This window comes from Strongylocentrotus purpuratus, unplaced genomic scaffold (genome assembly GCF_000002235.5).
Source record: "Strongylocentrotus purpuratus isolate Spur 01 unplaced genomic scaffold, Spur_5.0 spur5_scaffold_6, whole genome shotgun sequence".
Classification (NCBI taxonomy): Eukaryota; Metazoa; Echinodermata; class Echinoidea; order Camarodonta; family Strongylocentrotidae; genus Strongylocentrotus; species Strongylocentrotus purpuratus.
In genome coordinates, this window is record NW_022145612.1 from 61,345,419 (window position 1) to 61,369,194 (window position 23,776).

A 23,776-nucleotide genomic window follows, 5' to 3' on the forward strand; every position below is an offset into this window, starting at 1 on the left:
AAAGGAGGTACATTTTTTCTCTTGTGTGCTTGATGTTTAGATCAATGCATTGATGTGAAAGGGGCACAGGCTGGTTGTGACCCGCCCCCCTGAATCCACTAGTGGTTGGCAGTAATCTGCCCCCTTTGACCAAAGGTTTCTTGACTTACCACTGGAACGATAGCTGATTAGCATCTGTTAGCTGTTATTTACATTTCAGCGGTTGTATTTTATTCAGAGTACAATTAAGTTCACAATAAAAATACATGTAAATACGAGTATATTCGGGTCTTTTATTTAAACATATTTGTGGCTTACACCCAGTAAATAAGATCGATTGATCGATCTGTATTGAAAAACAAGTCAGAAAAAAATCTTGGAACCAGCGGGATTTGAACCTGCATCTATTGCTTGCCGGGCAGCGACTCTTCCACCAGGCCATCACTGGTCCATGGCACGGTCACGATGAACTAGAACCAGGCACGTACACGGGGGGGGGGGGGGGGGGGGGGGGGGTAAACCCCCCCTTTGGTATTTTTCTTGGGTATAGTGTCCTCTTACCCCCCTGCTTATTTATCGGCTGGCTGAGTCGTTTTTTTTCGGCCAGATTTAAAAATGTTAACCCCCCCCTGAAAAAATCCTGTGTACGCGCCCGACTAGAACAAATACCTAAGCTTTCCTGATTCATTCCAGTGATGGCCTGGTGGTAAAGTCGCTGCCCGGCAAGCAGTAGATGCAGGTTCAAATCCCGCTGGTTCCATGATTTTTTCTGACTTATTTTTCAATACAGATCGATCAATCGATCTTATTTACTGGGTGTAAGCCACAAATATGTTTAAATAATTGAAATTTCTCCCAGGAACCATTACATTTATAAACATTGGGTCTTTGTACTCACTTTTTATGGTGGCCATGAAGGGACATCGCGACTCTTTGTTGTAAAATTCACGACGTAATGTGCGACGTCGCGTATTTCGTCGCGGATGTTATCGTAAATTTATTTTTTTAAAGTTTTGTCAAGATCGCCTTTTAGCGAAAATCATCCAACGACGATGGAAAACGCCATAAAAACCACCGCCACCAGCAACAACAACAACAGCCTTGCTTCAAGTTTGGGCTTGAGGAGCCAATGTGTGTCAGGCCATAATTATGCGTGTGCTTACTTGATCTTAAATCCTTTTAAAAGATGAAGTTTGCCTCGTACTTAATCGTTTTATTCTTCAAAGCTATTTTAACTCATGTTTTGAATTTAATCCTGTTACAGATGATGATGTTAAAAAGATTATCTCAGGATGAATAATAATGAAAAGCATATAGGTGTTGATAATATTTTCTATGATTATGTTGAAAATAGCAATTCCTACTATTTTACCATCACTGACACTCATATTTAATAGATCATTATCTGAACACGTGTTTCCCACTAGATGGAAGAGATCTAAGATAGTACCTGTTCATAAATCGAGTGATAAACATCACCAAATAAATACAGACCGATATCTATTCTACCTTCCATATCCGATATCCTCAAATACAGTTAGCTGATTATTTGAGATGCAATAGTTTGTCCGAAGCTCAATCGGGTTTTAGAAAAAATTATTCGACCATTACCCCCCTGGTAAAAGTTACCGATGATTGGCTGACTGGTCTGTACACTGACGCGATCTTTATAGACTTGAAAGGCGTTTGAAACCCGGCCCCCCACTCCTAAAACGGACGGACCCCATGCGTGTTGCCAAAATGTCCTTTTCGTAACAAAAGAAAAATGTCGACCCGTATTGACTTTACACACCGGACTTTTGCTGAAAGGGGGGGGGGGGGGGTGCTGAAAAAGGCTCGTATACAAAAGAAAAAGGTCGAGCCGTATTGACTTTACACACCGGACTTTTGCTGAAAAGGGGGGGGGGGGGTCGGTTGGAACACGCATATGCGTACCCTAAATAACACTGAGTGGGGGGGGGGGGGGGGGCGGGGTTTGAAACCATTGATCCTGATATTCTTTTGAACAAGCTATCTATGATTGGTGTATCGTCTGATCAAGGAGACTTAAGAGCTGGAGATTCAACTGGCAACAAATTATTCCAAGCAGCTGCCGTTTTCTATGGTTGCTCAATAGAATCTACTGGTGTGCCAGGTGTGCTGTTACCGTTGATGTCCGAGGTTCGAAGTCGCCAATATCGTTGAAAAGCTTGAGTTGTGATTTTTGTCTTCACAGTCCTGTTGGTTTGCAGTCCTGTATACATCTAATATTTTGATATGTAAACTTCCGAATTTGCTTCATAGATTTTTAAATATTTTTTGAAATATTTGTTTTACAAACTTGCTATAAGCTCCACCCCAAAAACTTCAAGATCTCATTCCCCTTGTGACATCAATGAGCTAACTTGAGAAAGTGGCATGTAACTTTGCCAAAGTTGACCACCTATTACAATACCACAAACAATAGCAACATATAAGTTGCTATGTCAGACATGTCAGACTAAACTAATATTCTAGAATAGACAATGGTATGGAATTCCCCCCAGCGTAGCACACGTTCATAATATAATTGCATGCTTCCATACATATGTACAATACATCATCATTGCCTTTGTCTTCCTGGTGATACTACAGCATGTCTGACATAGCAACTTATATGTTGCTATTTTATTACGTATTGTAACAGGTGGTCGACTTCGGCAAAGTCAAAAAATATTTAAAAATCTATGAAACAAATTCAGAAGTTTACATATCAAAATATAAGATGTATGCAGGACTGCACACCAACAGGAATACACTTGTATTTCGATGCCATCGGCCTTTTAATATTTCACTTTTGTTTTGAACTAACAAGGGGAAATCGAACAGATGATAAAAGATGAATACAAAAGCCTAATTGTGTCAAGAAATTTGCTTACATTGTATGATAGCAGCTGTAGTTTATGAAAAATAGTAAAATTTTACAGTCCTAAAACCTGCAATTTAACACTTTACCGACTACTTCCGGCTCACGAAAATAAAAAGTGAATTTGTTCATGTATAGTTGTTTATGATGTTATATGTCAGATTAGTGCCCAAACATGCCCAGTCGAGTAATTTTGATTAATATTTCAGGAAATTTTGCTCCATTTCCTTTCGCTTGCCTCCTGTAAAGGTAAGCAGTGTGTATACTGCTCGTATTATCAGACGAGAGTGGTAGCGAAAAGTAATTATCATTACAAAAGCATATTTCCCTTTGAAAGTGGTCCGTTAGTTTGCAGCTAGGCAGGAATCTTTTGTCTACGTATCTGCAAGTAAGATCCAGTTAAGCACATGCCTGACATATTTCTCCTGGCGGCATCGAAGATGGTACAAAAGGAATGAGCTAGATAGAACTCCATCTCTTAAAACTCTTTGATTTGATTGTTTATCATGGTGTGCTAGTTACTTAAAAGGTCGTCGTATATATACCCTATTTAACTCATCTACATCATAGTCGAATATACAGTGCACCCCAGAAGAAACGAAACCGAGATTTATCGAATATCATAACTTAATCACAATTGTAATTGATAAATGATACATATTTGTCAAGCTTAGATCCTCCTTTTTCCTTTGATGCAACTCATATAATGCATATTTCACGCATGAGTGATTAAAATGAATTTGAAGAGAAGAAACCAAAAAGTCATTTGGCGGACGGTATTTGAATTTCAAAGAGAAAAATCACATTTCTAGAAAGTTGAGTTTCTGCCCTTTCATATGACACCTCAGTCAGAAAAAAATAAGCTAGGAATAACAAAGTTCTGTTTGTTTAAAGTAGTGATTGCATTTCCATAATTTCATTAAACGAATTCGTTTTCATTGGCTGCCTGGCCTAGCAACAAACGGAATTAACAAAATAAACTCCGTTTTGTTGACAATCAGCCATGCATGAAGTCTTTCGTCTACGGCTGATTGTCAACGAAACGGAGTTAAGTCTTTTGTTAATTCCGTTTGTTGCTAGGGCAGACAGCCAATGAAAACGAATTCGTTTGATAAAATTATGGAAATGCAAGCACTACTTTAAACAAACAGAACTTTGTCACTCCTTGCTCATTTTTTCTGATTGTTGGCAAAACCCAGAACAGTATATTGTAAACGTACGTTCTCTTACTAGAGGTGCTATTCAATTCAATAATCTCCCCGCAAACCTAAAACTCCCATGTAGTCTTAAAGTATTTAAAAAAAGGCAATTTGCCTTCGTCCCTGATCTCATGTAAGCTGTTACTTGGATTTAGGATATATTTTTTTAGGATAATTGTTTGTTTAGTGAGTCTTGTTCCTCACTACACAATTTATAGTTAATATCATAACAATCATCTTGGACCCCATGGAAGACTGTCAGTCTTGTCTCTATGGCTTGACTGAAATGGGTGTCCTTCCGACTTCATTATTGTCTTCTTCTTGTCTCTTTTTACATGGTATATTATGTTTGTTTTAAATGCCTATTTACATTATGTTGTAAATGTTCTGTATATATATCATGTTTTAATTGTAAATTCGGAGAATAAATAAATCAAATCAAAATCCAAATCAAGGTATCTAGGCTTTCACAGCTACACCTTGTCTCAATCATTCTAGGATAACTTGTCTCATGATATCTAAGTTCTCTCTGCTCACATGTCCACTGCGCTATTTCACATGCACACGTAAGTGGCATAAAGTGTTTATCTCGAATGGCGAATGAAAACATAAAGTTCAAGAAGAACACATATGATGACAAGTATCAAAGAAATTGACAGCGGAATTTCATTAAAAAAAAAAAAAAATCCGATATAAACTTTGATGAGGTTACCTTAAACACGGGATGCGAATGAAGTCAAGATTGTAATCATCATAACGAAGAGAATATCATACATTGTGCTTGTAGTAAGCATTTCCCTGAGTTTGAGTTGATATTAACACCTTTTTTTTCAAGTGCCTAATAGTCAATGTAAATAAATGAACAATTTTTTTGGATTGAGATAACAAACAGATAATGGCTTTTGACCCACATTTATTGCCCAAACTTGGTGCAAGAGGATTTTGACAATACTTTTTGAAAAGCCTGCTGTTCAGTCATCCTTGGCAGCAAAATTATAAAAATGGTATCATTAGAAAGGATATTAGTTCTCCTCCTTTAAAATGAAGTATGGTTCAATGTCCCGTAAGTTATAACTCTTTAATTGGAAGCTACCAAAGTTGAGTTCACTTTTTTGGGTAAGCACTGTCCATATTTTATACGAAAACATGTTCAAAATACGACAAAATCGTATGAGTACAGTAAAGGAAATACGATAATCAATCATCAACGTCATATTTATGTTTAACGCTTTCCCTTACATTTTTCTAAAGTTTATTGATTTACATCAAAGTTTTGTTTAAATATTCACTATTCATTTTATATTCGATGCTCACTTTAATGACGCTTATTCGTTTACTATAAAAAAAATCAAATATTCCTTGTTCTTTCCCTCAACTTTATTAAACTTTCAATATTGTATAACCCTCTGGATCCTACAACTAACAATCTCAAGTTTGCTCTTCCCTAAGACTGCTTAATGTCCTCATTTCCAATTTCCTTAATTTACAAGTAACCACAAGCAGACCAAAATTGATTAATTTCAAGATACAATCATTTCCCTCTTCCGTCTGCTCATATAGTGTTTTTGAGAGGAACTGTAGTGGTGCCATTTCCAACTAGATTGTAACACAAACTCGCGTTTAAGTTCTAAGGCCTACCTTTCTCTGTATGATATGGAAGCTGTATATATATATATATAAATTTGCGCACCATGTAACATTTTAGTATGGCTTAGAATTGCGACGTAGCGATGTGACATTGCTACCATGGTATTCCTCAATTTAGGAACAGGATCACTTTTCTAATTTTTACCCTCACTATAAGCAACTTCTCTATAAGATCATTGTTAATTTATCATCGTCATCTTTATCACATGGTCACACCAATGACCAGGGGCTTACTTCGAATCATCTGGCTATCGCGTCTGGTCAGGTGGTCGCGTTACACGACCTTTCATGAAGCGAAAACGGAACGTGACGCGACCTGCCGTAGATTTGACGTAGGGATTTCGCATTCTCGGACCAGACCATTCGTAGATAAGAGTGGTTTATTTCAAGAACATTAAGCTACAGTCCCATATACGTCCCGGACCGTCCCGGACCATCCCGGACCCCATCCGGGGTGATCCGGGATTCGGTCCGTGTTGACACCGTGTTGGCACCGGGGTGGTCCTGGATGGTCCTGGATGGTCCTGGATGGTCCTGGATGGTCCTGGATGGTCCTGGGCGGTCCGGGAGTCGACCCCGGATGTTTTTGACGGTCAAAAACTGCCGGGGTGGTCCGGGACAAAAGTTTGATCCGGGGTGATCCGTGTAGCCACCGTGCTGGGTCCGGGGTCATCCGTAGTGGCGCCGGGGCGGTCCGTGTTGATCCGTGGCAGTCCGGGAGTGAGTTATTGACCGCCCAGGACCATCCAGGACCATCCAGGACCATCCAGGACCATCCAGGACCACCCCGGTGCCAACACGGTGTCAACACGGACCGAATCCCGGATCACCCCGGATGGGGTCCGGGATGGTCCGGGACGGTCCGGGACGTATATGGGACTGTAGCTTTTAAAGCATCACACTTTTTTTAACAAAACATCCCGGACCATCCCGGATCACCCCAGACCATGGTCCGGGATGGTCCGGAGTGGTCCGTGCTCGTCCGTGCTGGTCCGGCTTTATATGGGACTGGGGCTTAAAAAGCATCACACTTTTTTTGAACAAAACATCCCGGACCATCCCGGATCACCCCAGACCATGGTCCGGGATGGTCCGGAGTGGTCCGTGCTCGTCCGTGCTGGTCCGGCTTTATATGGGACTGGGGCTTTACCCCCGAAATTTCGTGAATAAAGGGGCATGTTTTCATAGAAGGTCGGGTAACGCACCATCCGACTCGACGCGATGATCTGATGATTTGAAGTAATCACGGGCGTACTGATGGGGGTGGGGGGGGGGGGCAGTTATCCCCAAATAAAATTCAAAGTCGTGGTTTATTTCTAATTCAATACCAGTATTGTCCGGGATGTTTTCACTTTTTTTTTGTAAATTATACTTTTTTATGCGTTTGCTTGAAAAACTACAAATTCCCAAATTCAAAGTCAGGCAAAAAATATACTTATTCAGAAGCCTACATGTCAGGGCCCGCGAAACGTTGGGGCTCAGGTGGCTCATGCCCCCCTCAAGAGAAATAGAAAGAAATAGAATAGTGACCTGCCAGTGTCACAAATGGGGTATCAACATAATTATGCTCGTCTGACTATAGTTAAAAGCCTTTTCTCCTGGACCCACGCCAATTTACGCTCCACTCGCTTCACTCGCTACGCTCTACCTGATTGTAAATCCTTTAGCCCCCCCCCCCCACTTTAAAAAAAGTTCCGCGGGGCCTTTATGTAACATGTAAGAGTGGTGGCTATGCGGGTTGTTGTTCTGCCCCCCTCAACGTTTTTGCACATTGCGCCACTGGAAGTATTAAGCTATGGCCAGGGCATGTTTAAACCAAACCCTGGTAAATAAAACTAAGGTCACCGATATCAAATTGAAAAACGTGTTAAATGTATTCAAAGGGCTGTCGGCGAACTTCTACTTAAAGCCCCACTATACTACTTACATGTATAGCTACTTGCGCCTTCTAAATAGCAATTAATGCCTAATCCGTTGGTTCCCCATGATCCCCTTTTTCTTACGTTTATTGAGAGCTGATTTGGTGAGAAAACCACCTGTCAGTGACCTTACAGGGAGGTCTAAACCCCCTGGTCAAACTCCAGCTTGTCAATTTGGAATCGACTTGGAGTTGGTTTGGAGGTGTGACTTGGTTATTACAATGTACAATGTTGCCAATAAAGTTGGAATAAATTTTCTTGCCTCTTTTCATGAAGTGATAGTGAGTATAATCGTTTATCCTGAACTTTGTTGAACAAGCTCTTTGACTCTTGGATTGATCAATACAGTTGTGAGAAGATATAAACTTTATCTATTAAGAACAAACTATATTGGCACAATCATGTCCTGAACAAAAAAAACTATAGCAAATTTATTGGGAGCAGCTAGTGTACACCTCAACAAGGATGTCACCATATATACTTGTGAAATGGTCATATTTTTCAGGGCTCCATCAAAAAAATTGCTCCTCCCCCCCGCTTATTCAGCGGCTGACTGATTCGTTTTCGGCCCGATTTAAAATGTTAGCCCCCCCCCCTTAAAAAAATCCTGCGTACGTTACTGGCGTGTATCATTAGGGACTTTTAGATTCTGCACGACGAGAACGCGGACTGCCCTTTTAAGGCAATGTGACGTCACTGCCAGTGCCTTAAAAGGACGTCACATTGCCTTAAAAGGGCAGTCCACGTTCTCGTTGTGCAGAATCTAAAAGTCCCCATTCATTTACGCCGTGATGCATTAATTAGTCGCATTTCCTGATGTTTTGTAGTTTATAATTTATTGTACTCAACTTATTGTATATACAATTCTTTTATCAAGTTGGTGTTAATTTGCAGACTTAATGACTACGGATGTACAAAGAATATGTGTCTTAGAGTGCATTCAAGCGGCTATTAGAACCACTGTTTTCAAAGACGTTTGGTTTAAAGATACTATGTCCCTTTTGCAGCCAACATTAAATTCTGTAGAACTTTGCAGGATTCATGTATGTCCTATCTGTGAAATTAAACCGTCAGCATTGTCCTAATATTCAAATTATGCAAAGAAACCCGTTTACTTGCTAGACTTCACTGTCAGACACTATTGAGTGACTGACTGTTTTTTTCTTCTTCTTTGGTAAAAACATACATAACATTTTGTCTACATCAATAACCCGCTTCTTGTAATGGCCGCCAAAAAAGGATTGAATCTTTGCGCAGCACAAAACGTACGACCATTCGGTACAATGGTCTGAAAATCAGACTATTACTTACTGACTTGGTAGCACTTAAGTCGATTCGACAACTTATAGTCGTTATACAGTAGGCTTGCGGGTGCACCATGTGTGTGAGAGAGAGAGAGGATTGAGGAGTCCTGAAAATTAAAGGACTCTGACTCGGTAATCTTTCTTGGGGGTGTGTAGTCCTGGAAAGGACTGTTTGTTATCTTTCTTATAGTTTTAAGGAGAACTATAGCGCTTGGAGAGGATGAGTGGCTCGACGTTTCGAACAGATTGACTATCCGTTGTTATTTTCCCATTTAGAGACATTTTCAAGCCCCCTTTTTTTAGCCGTTCGAATTTAACCTTTTCATTTTTTGGCCTGCAAATGGGACATAGTACCTTTAAAACATGGTTTTCATAGCTTCAAAAAATCGCTTGAACGCACCCTAATAAAACCGACCTTCCTTCAAAGCGAATTATAGCCATCAGTACGTAATCCTGTTTACTTCGGGTCTTTTGTGACTGCATGTGTGAGTTTGCCTGTGTGGGCGTGTGTGTGTGAATGTGAATTGTTTGTTTTTATAGTGTATCAATCATAATTATTGCATAGTATCATTTACATTTATCAGGTACAACGTGACCCAGGCTTGAACCGGACAGGTTCCGTCTGAACATGATCTGCAGTCATTTTGTAATGTAACAGAGATCGACGCGCGTATATCTCGTATCTCCATATAAACATTTCTATCGACAATGGCAATGTCGACAATAAAAGAGATTACGGACAATGAACTGTCCTTTGTGCCGTGTTTACGATATAACGGCATGAAGCAATTCATTGGCGTTCAGTCTATACATAGAATGGCATCACATAGTAGTGGTCGTGCAGCTAATGGTGAGTTCAGAACATTGTGAGGTTGTAATTTCTTGTAATGGGCGAATACATCAGTTAGCGTTGAGTTAATATCCAGCATTGTATTTATCTCTGACAACATGAATTCCAAAGGATAGCATTACATTACAGTTTGGAGGCAGAAGGCCTACGAAAGTTGTTATATATCCAGTCGAGTGTGTCATTATGATCGAAAATTCTTCTACCATGGGAGTATGTTTGACGTTACATAAGTTATACTGTAGGATCTCGCCCTAGCTACTGGGCAATTCCACGGTAACGGAAGGACACTCAGACAAGATTTTTGAACTTCAGGTTCATACTAAAAGAAATGTTTTATTAGTATGTATTAAACTATGGGGAACAAAATGTGTTTCAGTCAAGTGGAAAGCTTCATCAACTTCACAAAGTTTGGATAAACACTAATTAACTGGAAAAACCATGTCCATTTTTATGTCCTTCCGTTACCGAGATAATTAATATGCACATTCTTAAACTACTTAACTACAATGACAATTTTTTTGGGGAGAATTAAAGGCACTTATATAGGTATTATATCTGTACTGTTTCACATCTTATACTAATAAAACAGTTCTTTTAGTATGAACCTGAAGTTCAAAAATCTTGTCTGAGTGTCCTTCCGTTACCGTGGAATTGCCCTACTAGGTTTGAAACGCCAATATGAACATTATAAATGGCTTAAGAATATAAATGACAACGAACCTTGTATAAAGCCTAAGGGAGTTCTTGGTGAAGTGGGACACAATCTTGATTTTAGGCTTTATACGATCTACGTGTAACTCTGTAAATATTTATTGCATATATGATAGTGGGTGAAATAGCACAAAGTTTCCCGGTTCACCTCAACATTTACAAAAAAATCCCCACCCCCCAATACTAAAGAATACAGAAAATGTGGGGATTGTGCCAGGGGGTCTCAGTCAAATATAAATACTGTAAGCATGCGTGACCAGGAAAACACGTATAAAGGGTGTTTTTTTTTATAGATTGGACGCGGTCCGCGCGGTTTAAAAACGTCTATTTCGGGCCATTTTCAAGAAAAAGGGAACTTTTTCAAAATGGTTCAAAATCCTGCTGTACGCGCTGGTATTAGCGCTCAGCGGTATTTTTCTAGTCTCAGGGCCAGACCCGGGCCGGTGGAAAATAAGGGGTAATAATGTCCATTGGTGAGACTACCGGCCGCCGCCTGTGCCTGCCGGTCTTTAGATCTTCAGTAGATCAAGATTGATGCCCGCGATGCAAACCCAGACCTACCAAGTCTCACGCCTATAGCTGGTCCCTTATATTTTGTTTTGCATGGTAGCATATAGTAAATGTTCATCGTAAATTGTGTAGTTTTTGTAAACACTACATGTACTTTACATAAAATAGATCAAATTTAAAATGATTTTTTTTTCTTCTTCAAAGAAAGGACTTATAATAGTTGTGCATTAAACCCATTTGGAAGTGTATAGGTTGATGTTATTGCTTCTCTATTGAAAAAAAATGTTTATACATTGTGAATTTTTCATCAGAAGCGCATTTTGATTTATTTCAAGTTCAAGTTCAGTTTATTACATTGTCAACAACTTGAATGGTAATCCCTTCCAGGCTTCAAAATGCTCAAGGGGTTTCAATTTTACAATACTTGTTTAGGAGTACACTTTAAACACCAAAAACCGTTTAGGATGTGAATCCGGGAAAAACCACGCGAAAAACATAATTTAGGGTGTGCTTTGGCTTCAGATTAAGAAGAAATCCTCGTTTATGGGGGTGACTGGGAAACCTGTGGTCATGCACGCATGCATACAGTAGGGCGCTTTAGTAACGAGACGGAAGGCAAAGAGGACCGCATAATTCACTCAACCGAGATCAAATTATGTATGCAGTTCGGATTCTGTCTATTGAAATACTATTATTCTTATCAGGCGAATGAAATAATTTGTATTGAGGCACTTCACAAAGACTTTAGGGAGTTTAGGGAACGAACGCTTTTATGGCTGAGAACGGTCGTGAAAATCAACAAGACGGAGAAAATTCTGGTTCGCACATGCACAGATTTATTTTCGTAATGTAACCAAATTTCTTTGTGAAGTGCCTCAATACAAATGATTTCATTCACCTGATAAGAATAATAGTATTTCATTAGACAGAATCCAAACTGCATACATTATTTTGATCTCGGTTTAGAGAATTCTCCAGTCCTCTTTGCCTTCCGCGCCCTAGTATTTCTACTTGACTGAGACCCCCGGGGGATTGGGTGACACGCACAGACACACATCCCTCCAGCGATGCCACCATGATCATCTGATTATGCCTTTGTTTAGTATTCTTTAGTATGTCGTTTTTGATGGGGTGTTCGTATCATGTCTCGATCACTCACCACACGATGAGGATGATGACGATAATTATAGTAATAAGGTTAAGAATTATGCTAATAATAATAATGATAATTACAATAATAATCGTAATAATAATAATAATAATAATAATAATAATAAAAATAATAATAATAATAATAATAATAATAATGATATTATTGACAAATGACAATAATGATAATAATAATATTAACAATAATGATAATGACAAAACACTTTTCTAGACGCCATTGTGATTTTTCCCCTTGCAGCCATCAGCCAAAATATAATCCTAGAGAGCTAGGACAATATGGAATACTGTTTTAAAAACACATTTTTGTAATTCTTTAGATCTGTACAACTGTCCTGCAGTGAGAAAACCCACCCTAGCCCAGGTGAAAGATATCGCAAAAGATCTTGGCTTCCAATATGAAGATGATGATATTCAGGTATGACCAACTGTTTATTCACAAGAAGAACCGATACAAGCTACTTGGGTACAGAGCCACCTTTATACAGAATTTGGCCAACTTGGTTTCAGTTGGTCACAACATGGTGTATATTCTTTTGTTTTGTGCCTGTCCAACAAAGCAGTATACACCACAATGTACCAACTAGAACCGGGTCGGCAAAACCTTTTATATTGATGGGTCGGCTTGGGCAGTGAAACTTGTGCCTACATAGTGGTACAAAAGAAAAGAGAGAGAGAGAGAGAGAGAGGGAGAGAGAGGGTGTGGAAATGGGAAGGCGGAGTGAACCTAAACTTTCCACTCCCCTAAATATTCATTCACTGAGTAAACCTTGTGCAGCCCATGGCCCTGGGAAGCGGGGGTGCTGGGGGTGCTGCAGCACCCCGGAATTTTTTCAGGGGGGCACAGCACCCCCTGCAAAAAAAATTGGTATGATATGTTTAATGTATATTATTATGTGCTTCGTTTACAAAATTGTCACACAGCCGACAGCTACAAATGAAGATTAGAAAGTAGACAATTATTACGTTTCTTTCACAAAATCCTATAAAATGTATCCCTTGAAGAGATTTTTTATTTTTTTTATATTTTTTTATATGATCAAAATTAATAATAGATAATTAAATAAATAAAAAAATTTGTGATAATTATTGGTGACCAAAAATGAAAATGACAGACCTTACCCCCCCCCCCCAATACCGAACGACCAAATTTTCAAATTATGGGACACACAACAACAAAAAAATATGTCCTCTTACCCCCCCCCCCCCCCCCCCCCCGCTTATTCAACGGCTGGCTGAGTCGTTGCGAAAATTTCGCAGTATATATATATATATCGAAAAAATCGTTCCCAGGGACCTGCAGCACCCTCGGTGACAAAATCGTTCCCAGAGCCCTGGTGCAGCCCCCTCCCTCGTGACACCGATACCCCAGCAAAAGCGTGACTCACACTACGATATTTTATTACGAATACAAGGTTACACATGATCATTCGGTGATATAACACAGTGGACATAAAGAGACTGGTATAGTTCACACTCATGTATTTTTAAAAAATACACCCCAAAAAATGATGAGAAAAAAAAAAACAGCAACATACAACAGGAAACAATACCACACAGAACAAAACGAATGAATAAAAGTCATAGGCTACCGATATTTTAGATCTTAATTTTTGCAGGCAATGGAAATAGGATTGTTAACTGTTTAAAGAATATCATCCTTATTGCACATTAACTATTGCTGCCGCGTTGTGTCAATATTACCAGTTTTTGTTTGCTTTTTTTCTGGAATCTTTCAGAAATACAAAGCGATTATCGGAGAAAGCATTGACAGCATAAACAGTGTAGAGCATCTGGTTGAACCGAGACTGCCTACCAGATATCCAAGACTTCCAGGGTACAGACCAAAACAACAGGACAATCCTTATAATGCATGGTATGTACACATAATGTAGTAGCTAAAGAAAGGAGGGGCGGGGGGGGGGTTTACTGTACAGAATTAGTTTTTGCCGCAAGGGCACATACCCTTTACCCTCGGCACGAAAAGGGGACACATTTGGTTTTGCGGAGGGAGGTGGTGGGGGGGGGGGGGGGGTCATGTGCCACATATGCTCCTAGATCCACCAATGGGGCTGTGATGTGTAGGGTAGGGGGGTTTCGAGTCCCCATCGCTCTCATAAGGTCTACACATTCACTATGTAAGAGGTGAAGCTGATCTGGCGACATTTCTTATTTACCGAATGAACAAGTGCACGAAAACAAAAGTCGAAGAACTAAGATTAGAACTCTTAATCGTATTGTACAAAAACCGTTCAACTAGCGGTATTTTCATAAATCTACAAGACTAATTACTTTTTAGCATAGACTTTATTCATTTTTTTTGGGGGGGAGGGTCGAGTAGATTTCAGTCCAAAGTGTTTTATGATAACGAATATTTTTAAAACAAACACCGACTGAAAGTTTGGTTGTAAAATGTGATCTTCATATTTGAAGATAATGTTTGAAACGAATGATGTCAGATCTTGCATACATTTCCTTTCCAATTGTAATGAATTATTATTAAGTAATCGTTATAATTCCCTTTGCCCCCTTTCCCGACCCTATATACATGATCTCAAGAAATGGAGATGCGAGGGAGCCTGTTGAGGTAAATTGTTAGGGACACGAATCTTTTCTTAGGTCCATGATATAACCGTGGTAGTCGGCATTTCGTACGCAGGCGTTATACTGAAGAACCGATTTACTTTATTATTCCTTCTGTCTGCCCCGTAAGATCAGGTACTGGAGGTGCGAGATCCAGGGAGCCAGCGGTGGTAAATTGGCGGGAAAACGAGTCGCAATCAAGGACAATGCAGCAGTAGCAGGGGTTCCTATGATGAATGGATGCCATGCTCTGGAAGGATTCACACCCGACTTTGATGCAACGGTCGTAACCAGAATACTAGACGAAGGTTGGTGTTCAAACAAGTTACCTCTGTCACATCGAAAAACCAAGTCCACTGATCCCACGCCGACTCTAAGGCTGCCCGATTCTAAACTGGTCATTCTAAACTACATAGCCATTTGCTTGTTCGGTCTGTTGTCATCCTGGTGTCGGTCTGATTAACATGTTAAGATAGAAACATCTTAATTGTAGAATTTTGTTAAGAGAATCTACTTCAAAAGCAAAAACATCGTTACTCACGGGGTTATTGGGAAAAGTACTCATAAGTTGGTTCTTGCAGGGAATTCCTTATGAGCATATAATCATTTGGTAGAGAAAAATCTAAAATTACAATGTCTTTTCAAATACCAATTAATACAGAACAAAACACTTTCAACGAACGCACATTGTAAATGCAAATACAAGAGAAAGGTTTCTTGAATTCGTTCTGCTTGGAACGAGTGTCACTTTCCCTCAAAGAAAAATTCCATCTTAACATTTAGAACATTTGCACCAACAGGAGGGTCTATTGCCGGTAAAACAGTATGTGAAAACTTGTGTTTATCTGGGAGCAGTTATACAGCAGCCAAAGGTCCTGTGATGAACCCTCACGATACTACAAGATCGTCTGGTGGATCCAGCTCGGGCAGTGCTGTGGTGGTACGTCTTCACACCTGCGTCAAACCACCAAACCGATTCCACACCGATTCCACACCGACTCCACAACGACCCATTGACAATGTGGGGTACAGCGATTTGTTGTTCGGACTGTTGTCGGTCTCGTTGTTGTGACTGGGGTATTCCAGAATTTACATGAATTATACCAAAGGCACATCGACTAAACGGACGCCAGACCGACATCAATCCTATTTTTTTTTACCTGCAATGGCAGGGAATCAGTCGGTTTGGAATCGATGAGGCGGTGTGACTGAGGTATTGCAATATTAACTATTAAGTTGTCAGAGGTGAAAAGATGTCTCTTGTCAATCAACTTTCTATTTAGGCCGTATACTTTTTGTGAGCTATAGTGCATATTGTTTACTATATACCTCTCTTATTAAATATGATAGGGTCATGAACTGTTGATGAAGTGTAAGTAAATAATAGTCTCTTACTGTCATTTAGTCAAAATATACTAGATATGAAAATTACAAAAAACAACATTGCTGCCCGAATGTGAGGTGACAGTTTTTGTGGTTTCTCAAATGTTTATAATTAAGAACATTCTTAGGGTCAACATCTTCTAGAGCCCGGCACACCCACATCACATTGGTTAATGATCTTGATCCATCCACTATACTGGCCACACCCACATCACATTGGTTAATGATCTTGATCCATCCACTATACTGGCCACACCCACATCACATTGGTTAATGATCTTGATCCATCCACTATACTGGCCACACCCACATTACATTGGTTAATGATCTTGATCCATCCACTATACTGGCCACACCCACATTACATTGGTTAATGATCTTGATCCATCCACTATACTGGCCACACCCACATTACATTGGTAAATGATCTTGATCCATCCACTATACTGGCCACACCCACATTACATTGGTTAATGATCTTGATCCATCCACTATACTGGCCACACCCACATTATATTGGTTAATGATCTTGATCCATCCACTATACTGGCCACACCCACATCACATTGGTTAATGATCTTGATCCATCCACTATACTGGCCACACCCACATTACATTGGTAAATGATCTCGATTCATCCACTATACTTTTTCGTAATAACTGCATGCTCAGCTACCCAGTCTTGTATAATTACCACTCGTAATCCTTATTTGTCATCAGGGGAGTCGCTAGACCTTTTTAGGGGGAGGGGTAGCGGTCACCGATAACCGACAAAACTAGCCACCAATTACCAAACAATATATTAATGCCAACGTGCCAATGTCTCCAAATTTATAAACCCGGAGCCTGGGGCTAATTTCCCTATACCTGCGCAAAGGCGCGTACGCAGGGGGGGGGGGGGGGGTTGGACCCCCCCTTTAACTCTTTGTATGTGTGTGTTTTAGAGGACCCCCCTTTAGTTTCCTTTTTTTAATAAAAAATAATAATAATAACAACAACAAAAAAATTGTGTTAATAGGTGACCCCAAAAAGCAGACCTTACCCCCCCCCCCCACGAAACGAAATATCGATCGGCCAAATTTTTCCCCCGCTTATTCAGCGGCTAGCTGAGTCGTTGCGAAATTTTTGGGACCAAAACAAAATAAAAAATGTGTCCTCTTACCCCACCCCCCCCCCCCCGCTTATTCAGCGGCTGGCTGAGTCGTTGCGAAATTTCGGCGTGATTTTCAAATTTTAACCCCCCCCCCCTCAAGAAATCCTGCGTACGCGCCTGGCTGCGCATGTACCCATTGTCATTTACCTCGACCTTATAAATATACGGTGTATTTCGTCAAAACTAGTCAGCATCGTAGCTTTATAAAATAAATTTTCTTTGTTTTTTTGTATTTGTGGGGGCGGCCCCGTACCCTAGCCCTCGCTGCGTCCAGTCACGATTCAGTGGCTAAGCAATGGCCCCCTTACTGTTAGGCCCCAGGATCAAAACCATGTCGATGTGCTATATTAGTGCCCTTTTGTGAGGCATTAATTCTCATTACTGTCAGTTATGACTTAAAGACGTAGGTCTCCTAGTTGATTAGCATAGTAGCACACACATGATCCAGCAGTCACGCAAAACAATCACTCGCAAATTATTATTTAATAAAATCTGAGAATGTATACTATTATCTAGATCTATTAGGAATAAATAATTGTCAAAATCATTCCATAATTTTGGGATAAAAATGATGATTCCACTATTATGACCAACAGTGTATTAAGGTTGACAATGACATTTGACACTGGTTTTTAATGATTGCTGGTGAAACTTCGGGAAAATACAAGTATTATAGTTGTAGTCTCTCTCGAAGTCGTCACAGCGGATAACAAGTCGCAGTTCGTAAGACTTAAAAAAAAAAAAATTATTTTCTGTTATTTGTTACTATGTATTGCTGTTTTCGATGATGTTCATATTGTTTATATTGCTCAAGTAATTTGTATCTTTCTTGCTCCCTCGAAGAGACAACTCTACCCAACCCCCTCCCCTCTCTCTCTTACTCACACCCTCATATCTCATGTATTTTATCTATCTGTAACATAAACTTAATCGTAGAATTGTAAGTTATTGATTCAAGGAGATTCGATTAATTGTAACTTTCTATACTACTGAAACCCGGCATTTTTTTTCCAACTTCTTTATTTCTTGTTCAGGTTTTGGCTGGTGACGTTGATATGGCCATCGGAAGTGATCAAGGCGGTTCGATTCGCATGCCTGCAGCATGGACTGGCATTGTTGGTCTAAAACCAACCTATGGGCTTGTCCCTTACACAGGCGTCTGGTCTATAGAGCCTTCTTTTGACCACATTGGCCCAATGGCAAGAACGGTTCATGATTGCGCCCAGCTTCTCGAGGTATGAAGTCTACATAATCCCTATCCCTTTTATTCGGCTTTTCAGAGCCTTAAAAAAAAAAAATTATAATTCTTCTTCTAATCATTTCTTCTCCTTCTTCTTCATCCTCTTCTTCTCCTTCTTTTTCTTCTTTCTCGTCTTCTTCTTCTTCTTCTCCTCCTTATCCTTCATCCTTCTTCTACTTCTTCTTCTTCTTCTTCTTCTTCTTCTTCTTCTTCTTCTTCTTCTTCTTCCTCTTCCTCTTTGTCCTCTCCTATTATTTGGAGTGCTTCTATTAAGAATAGTAAAGTTGTGTACTATAAGTATTCACTTGTATTGGTAAGTCTGATGTCGATAAAATAGAGCTACTCTGTAAAGTGATTCTTTTATTTTGCAATTTAACTTTCAGGTGATTGCTGGATACGACCATGGAAAAGATCATAGACAGTGCCAACACATTACAGTACCGGAATATATAAAAGAGGTGAGTAAACGACTACAGCCCACGAGACCGACAGGCAGCCTAAGAGACCGATAATAACCTTCTGAAAAGAACATTGGTCTCTTTGGCATTTTGACAATTTTTTTTCTAGGGTTCCGCCAAACCGACAATTCCGGTCCGGCGGACTGTCGCTTTACAGGGATGTCTCAGAGTAAACGCATGCTTTCGGATATACAGAAATGACGAACTGTGGACAAAATAACCTTACATGCTATAGAATTCTTTATTTCCAACTCTAGTCAAGGGGAAAGATTCTATGAAGTGTAATATGTTCATCGTGCTAATTGGTAATTATTTTCCTCCTCCTTTATTTAGCTTGAAGGTTCAAGTGTATCCGGGATTCGTATCGGTCTATTAGAAGAAGGATTGAATAACCCAAACGCAGATTCAGCAGTCAGTGGTATCGTGGAAAATCTTGTCAACAAGTTATCAATGTTTGGAGCTAGCATAGGGAGAATATCAGTTCCTCTTCATTTGAAAGGTACAGAAATGACTTTCAGTCAGTCAAATGAAATACTGTCTGCCCAAAGTCATTAATGTCTTGTATTTGTGTGCATCGGTTTCATCGCAAATCGATAATCAACAGTCTACATTAAAATTTGAAAGCTCCTTAAAGTCTCTTAAAGGTAATGCAAAATTTGGGAAATTCTGAAAATTGGATTGATAATAATTTCATTAATGTTGATATATTTGGATGCCCCTGTGGATGATAAGCACAATAAAATGTAGCCCCTAAAACACTTCTGCTTTCGAGAAATTGAATAATCAAACATTTACCGGTGCTCCTGGTAAATTTTAAATATTTTAAATAGCGCCTAAGGCCATTCCATGGTAGCTGCGACCATGACAGTCTCAGAATATGCAGTTCGATATATAATTTCCAAACGGAAATAGCAAACAGGTAGATTGTAGTAAAAAAAAAAAAAAACAACAACATCGTTTTAAAGTAAAAGTAATATCAGTCTTATTGAATAGCGCCCTCTCAAGACTCTTGAGAGGGCGCTATTCAATATAAAGAGTTCATTATTTACAATTTCATCACTTTGGACTCGATTTCAACTGCAACAACGATAATTGAATATTGTAATAATGCTTCTAATATGTTCATTTGCACCAAATTCATGACCTCATAGCAAAACTTTGTAATACCTAAAGACCTTTTGCAAGTCAAACTGTACATGTTCTTTTATCGTAATTTCGTAATTGGTAAAAATTTGTTACTGGAGATATCACTTCAATTTGTATATGGAACATTGAAATAATGGAGCACAAAAAAAACAACCTAAATTATTAGAAGCATTAATTGTGTGGCCGTGAGAACGATAACATCAGGATTTCATTTTTCTTTATAGCTCCTGGTATATGGAACTGCATTGCAGAAGGGGTTTTTGAAACAACTGTGCGTCATGGAGGTATTATACTTTAAAGAGTTTTTTTAATTGTCATTAGAGGTTGAGGTTTTAAAGTAATATAATAAATAATCAGCATTGATCTATGAGTGACCTAGGTATATGGAGGCGTTGTCGTCTAGTGGATAATAATACATTTAAAAAAGGGGGCGGGGGGGGGGGGGAGGGGGCACGTGCCCCAGTACCCACCGTACCTATGCCCTTGACACTCGACCCAGGTGAGATAAAGGAGTACATAAGAGAACCAATTACCCAGTATCTTACCAATGCAGCTAGGCAATAAAGCCGGGCTGAGGATAATGATGTTCTTAATAGAGGCTAAATATATAATAGGTGTATGTGCGTGTGTGTGTGTGTGTGTGTGTGTGTGTATATGTGTTGGGTGGGGGGGGGGGGAGGTGTCAGTCTGAGTAAATGATATGTGAACGACGGCTCTGGGAGGGGGTATCCAATTCCTAGGGTGGTAACAGTCATCTTATTTTACCTATGTTCTGCATTGGTTTATTCTTTGTGAACTTAAGTTTCATTATGTCATAATCTCGAAGGTGTTGGGAGTGGTCATCCTGGTTTTTATCCTTCTGGATTCATCAACGAGTCTGGGAAAATGTTTAAATCTCGTCCGAACGACATCTCAGATCATATGAAGGTAAAGAAATTTTAGAAATTAGTGTGCGACGACATTTTGGATTTGTCTACAATCTCAACAACTTGTAATAAACGATTTTAGTGGGCTTTTAAAATCAAATGATGATTTAATTTGTAACAAAGATGATTATATTTTTACATTTGTGAAGAAGCCTATTTGTAAATTAGTCCACCACAAATACTCCGTCTGATAAAACAATTGCCCTTAATCCGTCACCAATCAATCGCAAGTCACTGCACTGAATCAGAGGTTTTCAGATTAATACAATATTTTTTAAGGTTATAAAATGAGACCCTGATTTTCATCAATTTCGATGTATGCAAAATTTAGGGCCTAATGAATATTCACATTGTAAGAAAGTAATATTAGTCCTTTTCAGGACTCCCCAATCTTCACCACTCTTTCTGACATGGTGCAACCGTAAACCTACTGTATAAAATAATATTAGTTCTCAAGAATGACCGAATGTGGTCCGCTCTTGTGAAAACGTTGTTTAAGCAGGGACCTGGGGCAGGGACATGTACATTTACAATTTACAAGACTCAATGTCGATGAATCCTGCGTACTCTATTTTAAGGTTGGTTGAAGCTTGATTGTCGGTGAATTTATATATTTTCAGCTCGCCCTAATGAAAGCAGAGTATCTGAAGAAGAATTACCATGGCCGAGTGTATGGAAGGGGCCGCAATCTTACTATCCTGCTTCGTGAGGCCTACGAGAAAGCTCTTGAAGAGGTTGACATCATTGCCATGCCTACCATACCTTTCACTGCAACCAAACTGCTGTCAAAGGATGATCCTATTTGTGGTAAATATTGAAATTCACTTCATGAGAATAATAATAAGAAGAAAACGGACCTCACTCCACCAAAACAATTTTTGGATTATCAAGAAAAATTATTGTGGGATATGACAGATGGGATAGTAAAACAAAACAAAAATAATTTATTCATCGGTTTCAAAATCAAGCGACACATACTTGTGGTTTGCTTGATTCTTTGCAAATAAACGCGTACTCGGGTTAAACTGAATACACTCTTGCAGAAAATGCCTCCTTATTATACTGAAAACACTGGCACTATTACATCTTTAGCCTGCATTATTTTTTTTATATATAGGAATTTCGAAAAAAATTAATTTGATATTTCTTCAAAATATGCAAATGTAATTTATCTCCATACAACGTAATTATGAAATAATTACTTCAACTTCTTTATTTCATATCATTCATTCACCTAGTTTCATACATGAATTAAAAAACAAAATATTCTTGATTTATGACCAGTTTTGTGTTACCCACTGGTTAAGGTGTAATTGACTAGAATAATCACGTGAATCTGTACTTCCCGATGTAAGAATAACATAAGTCTTTTCCGATCCCACATCCTGTGCCATCATTATTCCTACAGAGTACCACAGACGAGCTTCCGAGGTGAATGTTAACACGCATCCTTTCAACTTGACTGGTCATCCCGCCCTCAGCGTCAATGCAGGCTTTTTAGAAGGCTTACCAGTCGGCCTTATGTTGGTAGGAAGACACAACGATGAGCTCACCATCTTCAAAGTCGCTCAGGCTGTAGAGAAAATCAGGGATGAGACAAACTAGAAACCATATATGGACAGAATTCTAACCTCTTTATCTTATGTTGGTAGGAAGACACAACGATGAGCTCACCATCTTCAAAGTCGCTCAGGCTGTAGAGAAAATCAGGGATGAGACAAACTAGAAACCAAATATGGACAGAATTCTGACCTCTTTATCTTATGTTGGTAGGAAGACACAACGATGAGCTCACCACCTTCAAAGTCGCTCAGGCTGTAGAGAAAATCAGGGATGAGACAAACTAGAAACCATATATGAACATAATTCTGACCTCTTTGTCTTATGTTGGTAGGAAGACACAACGATGAGCTCACCATCTTCAAAGTCGCTCAGGCTGTAGAGAAAATCAGGGATGAGACAAACTAGAAACCATATATGAACATAATTCTGACCTCTTTGTCTTATGTTGGTAGGAAGACACAACGATGAGCTCACCATCTTCAAAGTCGCTCAGGCTGTAGAGAAAATCAGGGATGAGACAAACTAGAAACCATATATGAACAGAATTCTGACCTCTTTATCTTATGTTGGTAGGAAGACACAACGATGAGCTCACCATCTTCAAAGTCGCTCAGGCTGTAGAGAAAATCAGGGATGAGACAAACTAGAAACCATATATGAACAGAATTCTGATCTCTTTGTCTTATGTTGGTAGGAAGACACAACGATGAGCTCACCATCTTCAAAGTCGCTCAGGCTGTAGAGAAAATCAGGGATGAGACAAACTAGAAACCATATATGAACAGAATTCTGACCTCTTTGTCTTATGTTGGTAGGAAGACACAACGATGAGCTCACCATCTTCAAAGTCGCTCAGGCTGTAGAGAAAATCAGGGATGAGACGAACTAGAAACCATATATGAACAGAATGCTGACCTCTTTGTCTCATGTTGTTGGTAGGAAAACACTACAATGAGATCAACGTCAGACTCAGGATAACAAAGTATTTAAAGTAATCCTTGCATTTCCATAATTTGATTAAACGAATTCGTTTTCACTGGAAGCCTGCCGTAGCAACAAACAGATTTAACAAAAGACTTAACTCCATTTCGTTGACGATCAGCCATGCATGAAGTCTTTCGTCTTTTTTGAGCATGGCTGATCGCCAACGAAAC

General features: G+C 39.4%; 1 protein-coding gene across 1 annotated transcript; it reads left to right on the forward strand.

The window, feature by feature from the left end:
• The first annotated feature begins 9,504 nt into the window (after nucleotides 1–9,504).
• Nucleotides 9,505–22,902, forward strand: LOC578788 (amidase). The gene is made up of 12 exons (XM_778937.5): nucleotides 9,505–9,782; nucleotides 12,491–12,588; nucleotides 13,910–14,046; nucleotides 14,889–15,061; nucleotides 15,554–15,693; nucleotides 18,324–18,524; nucleotides 18,913–18,987; nucleotides 19,321–19,486; nucleotides 20,358–20,417; nucleotides 20,960–21,060; nucleotides 21,680–21,866; nucleotides 22,468–22,902. The coding sequence occupies exons 1-12, from the start codon at nucleotides 9,641–9,643 to the stop codon at nucleotides 22,662–22,664; spliced, it is 1,677 nt and encodes a 558-aa protein (XP_784030.4). The 5' UTR covers nucleotides 9,505–9,640; the 3' UTR covers nucleotides 22,665–22,902.
• Nucleotides 22,903–23,776: the final 874 nt, after the last annotated feature.

Excerpts from the sequence above, each read along its gene's own strand:
- LOC578788 (XM_778937.5), top strand. The coding sequence starts at position 9,641 with ATGGCAATGTCGACAATAAAAGAGATTACGGACAATGAACTGTCCTTT. Across the intron at positions 15,062-15,553 it reads AACCAGAATACTAGACGAAG|GAGGGTCTATTGCCGGTAAA; the intron begins GTTGGTGTTCAA and ends TTGCACCAACAG. Across the intron at positions 21,867-22,467 it reads AAAGGATGATCCTATTTGTG|AGTACCACAGACGAGCTTCC; the intron begins GTAAATATTGAA and ends TTATTCCTACAG.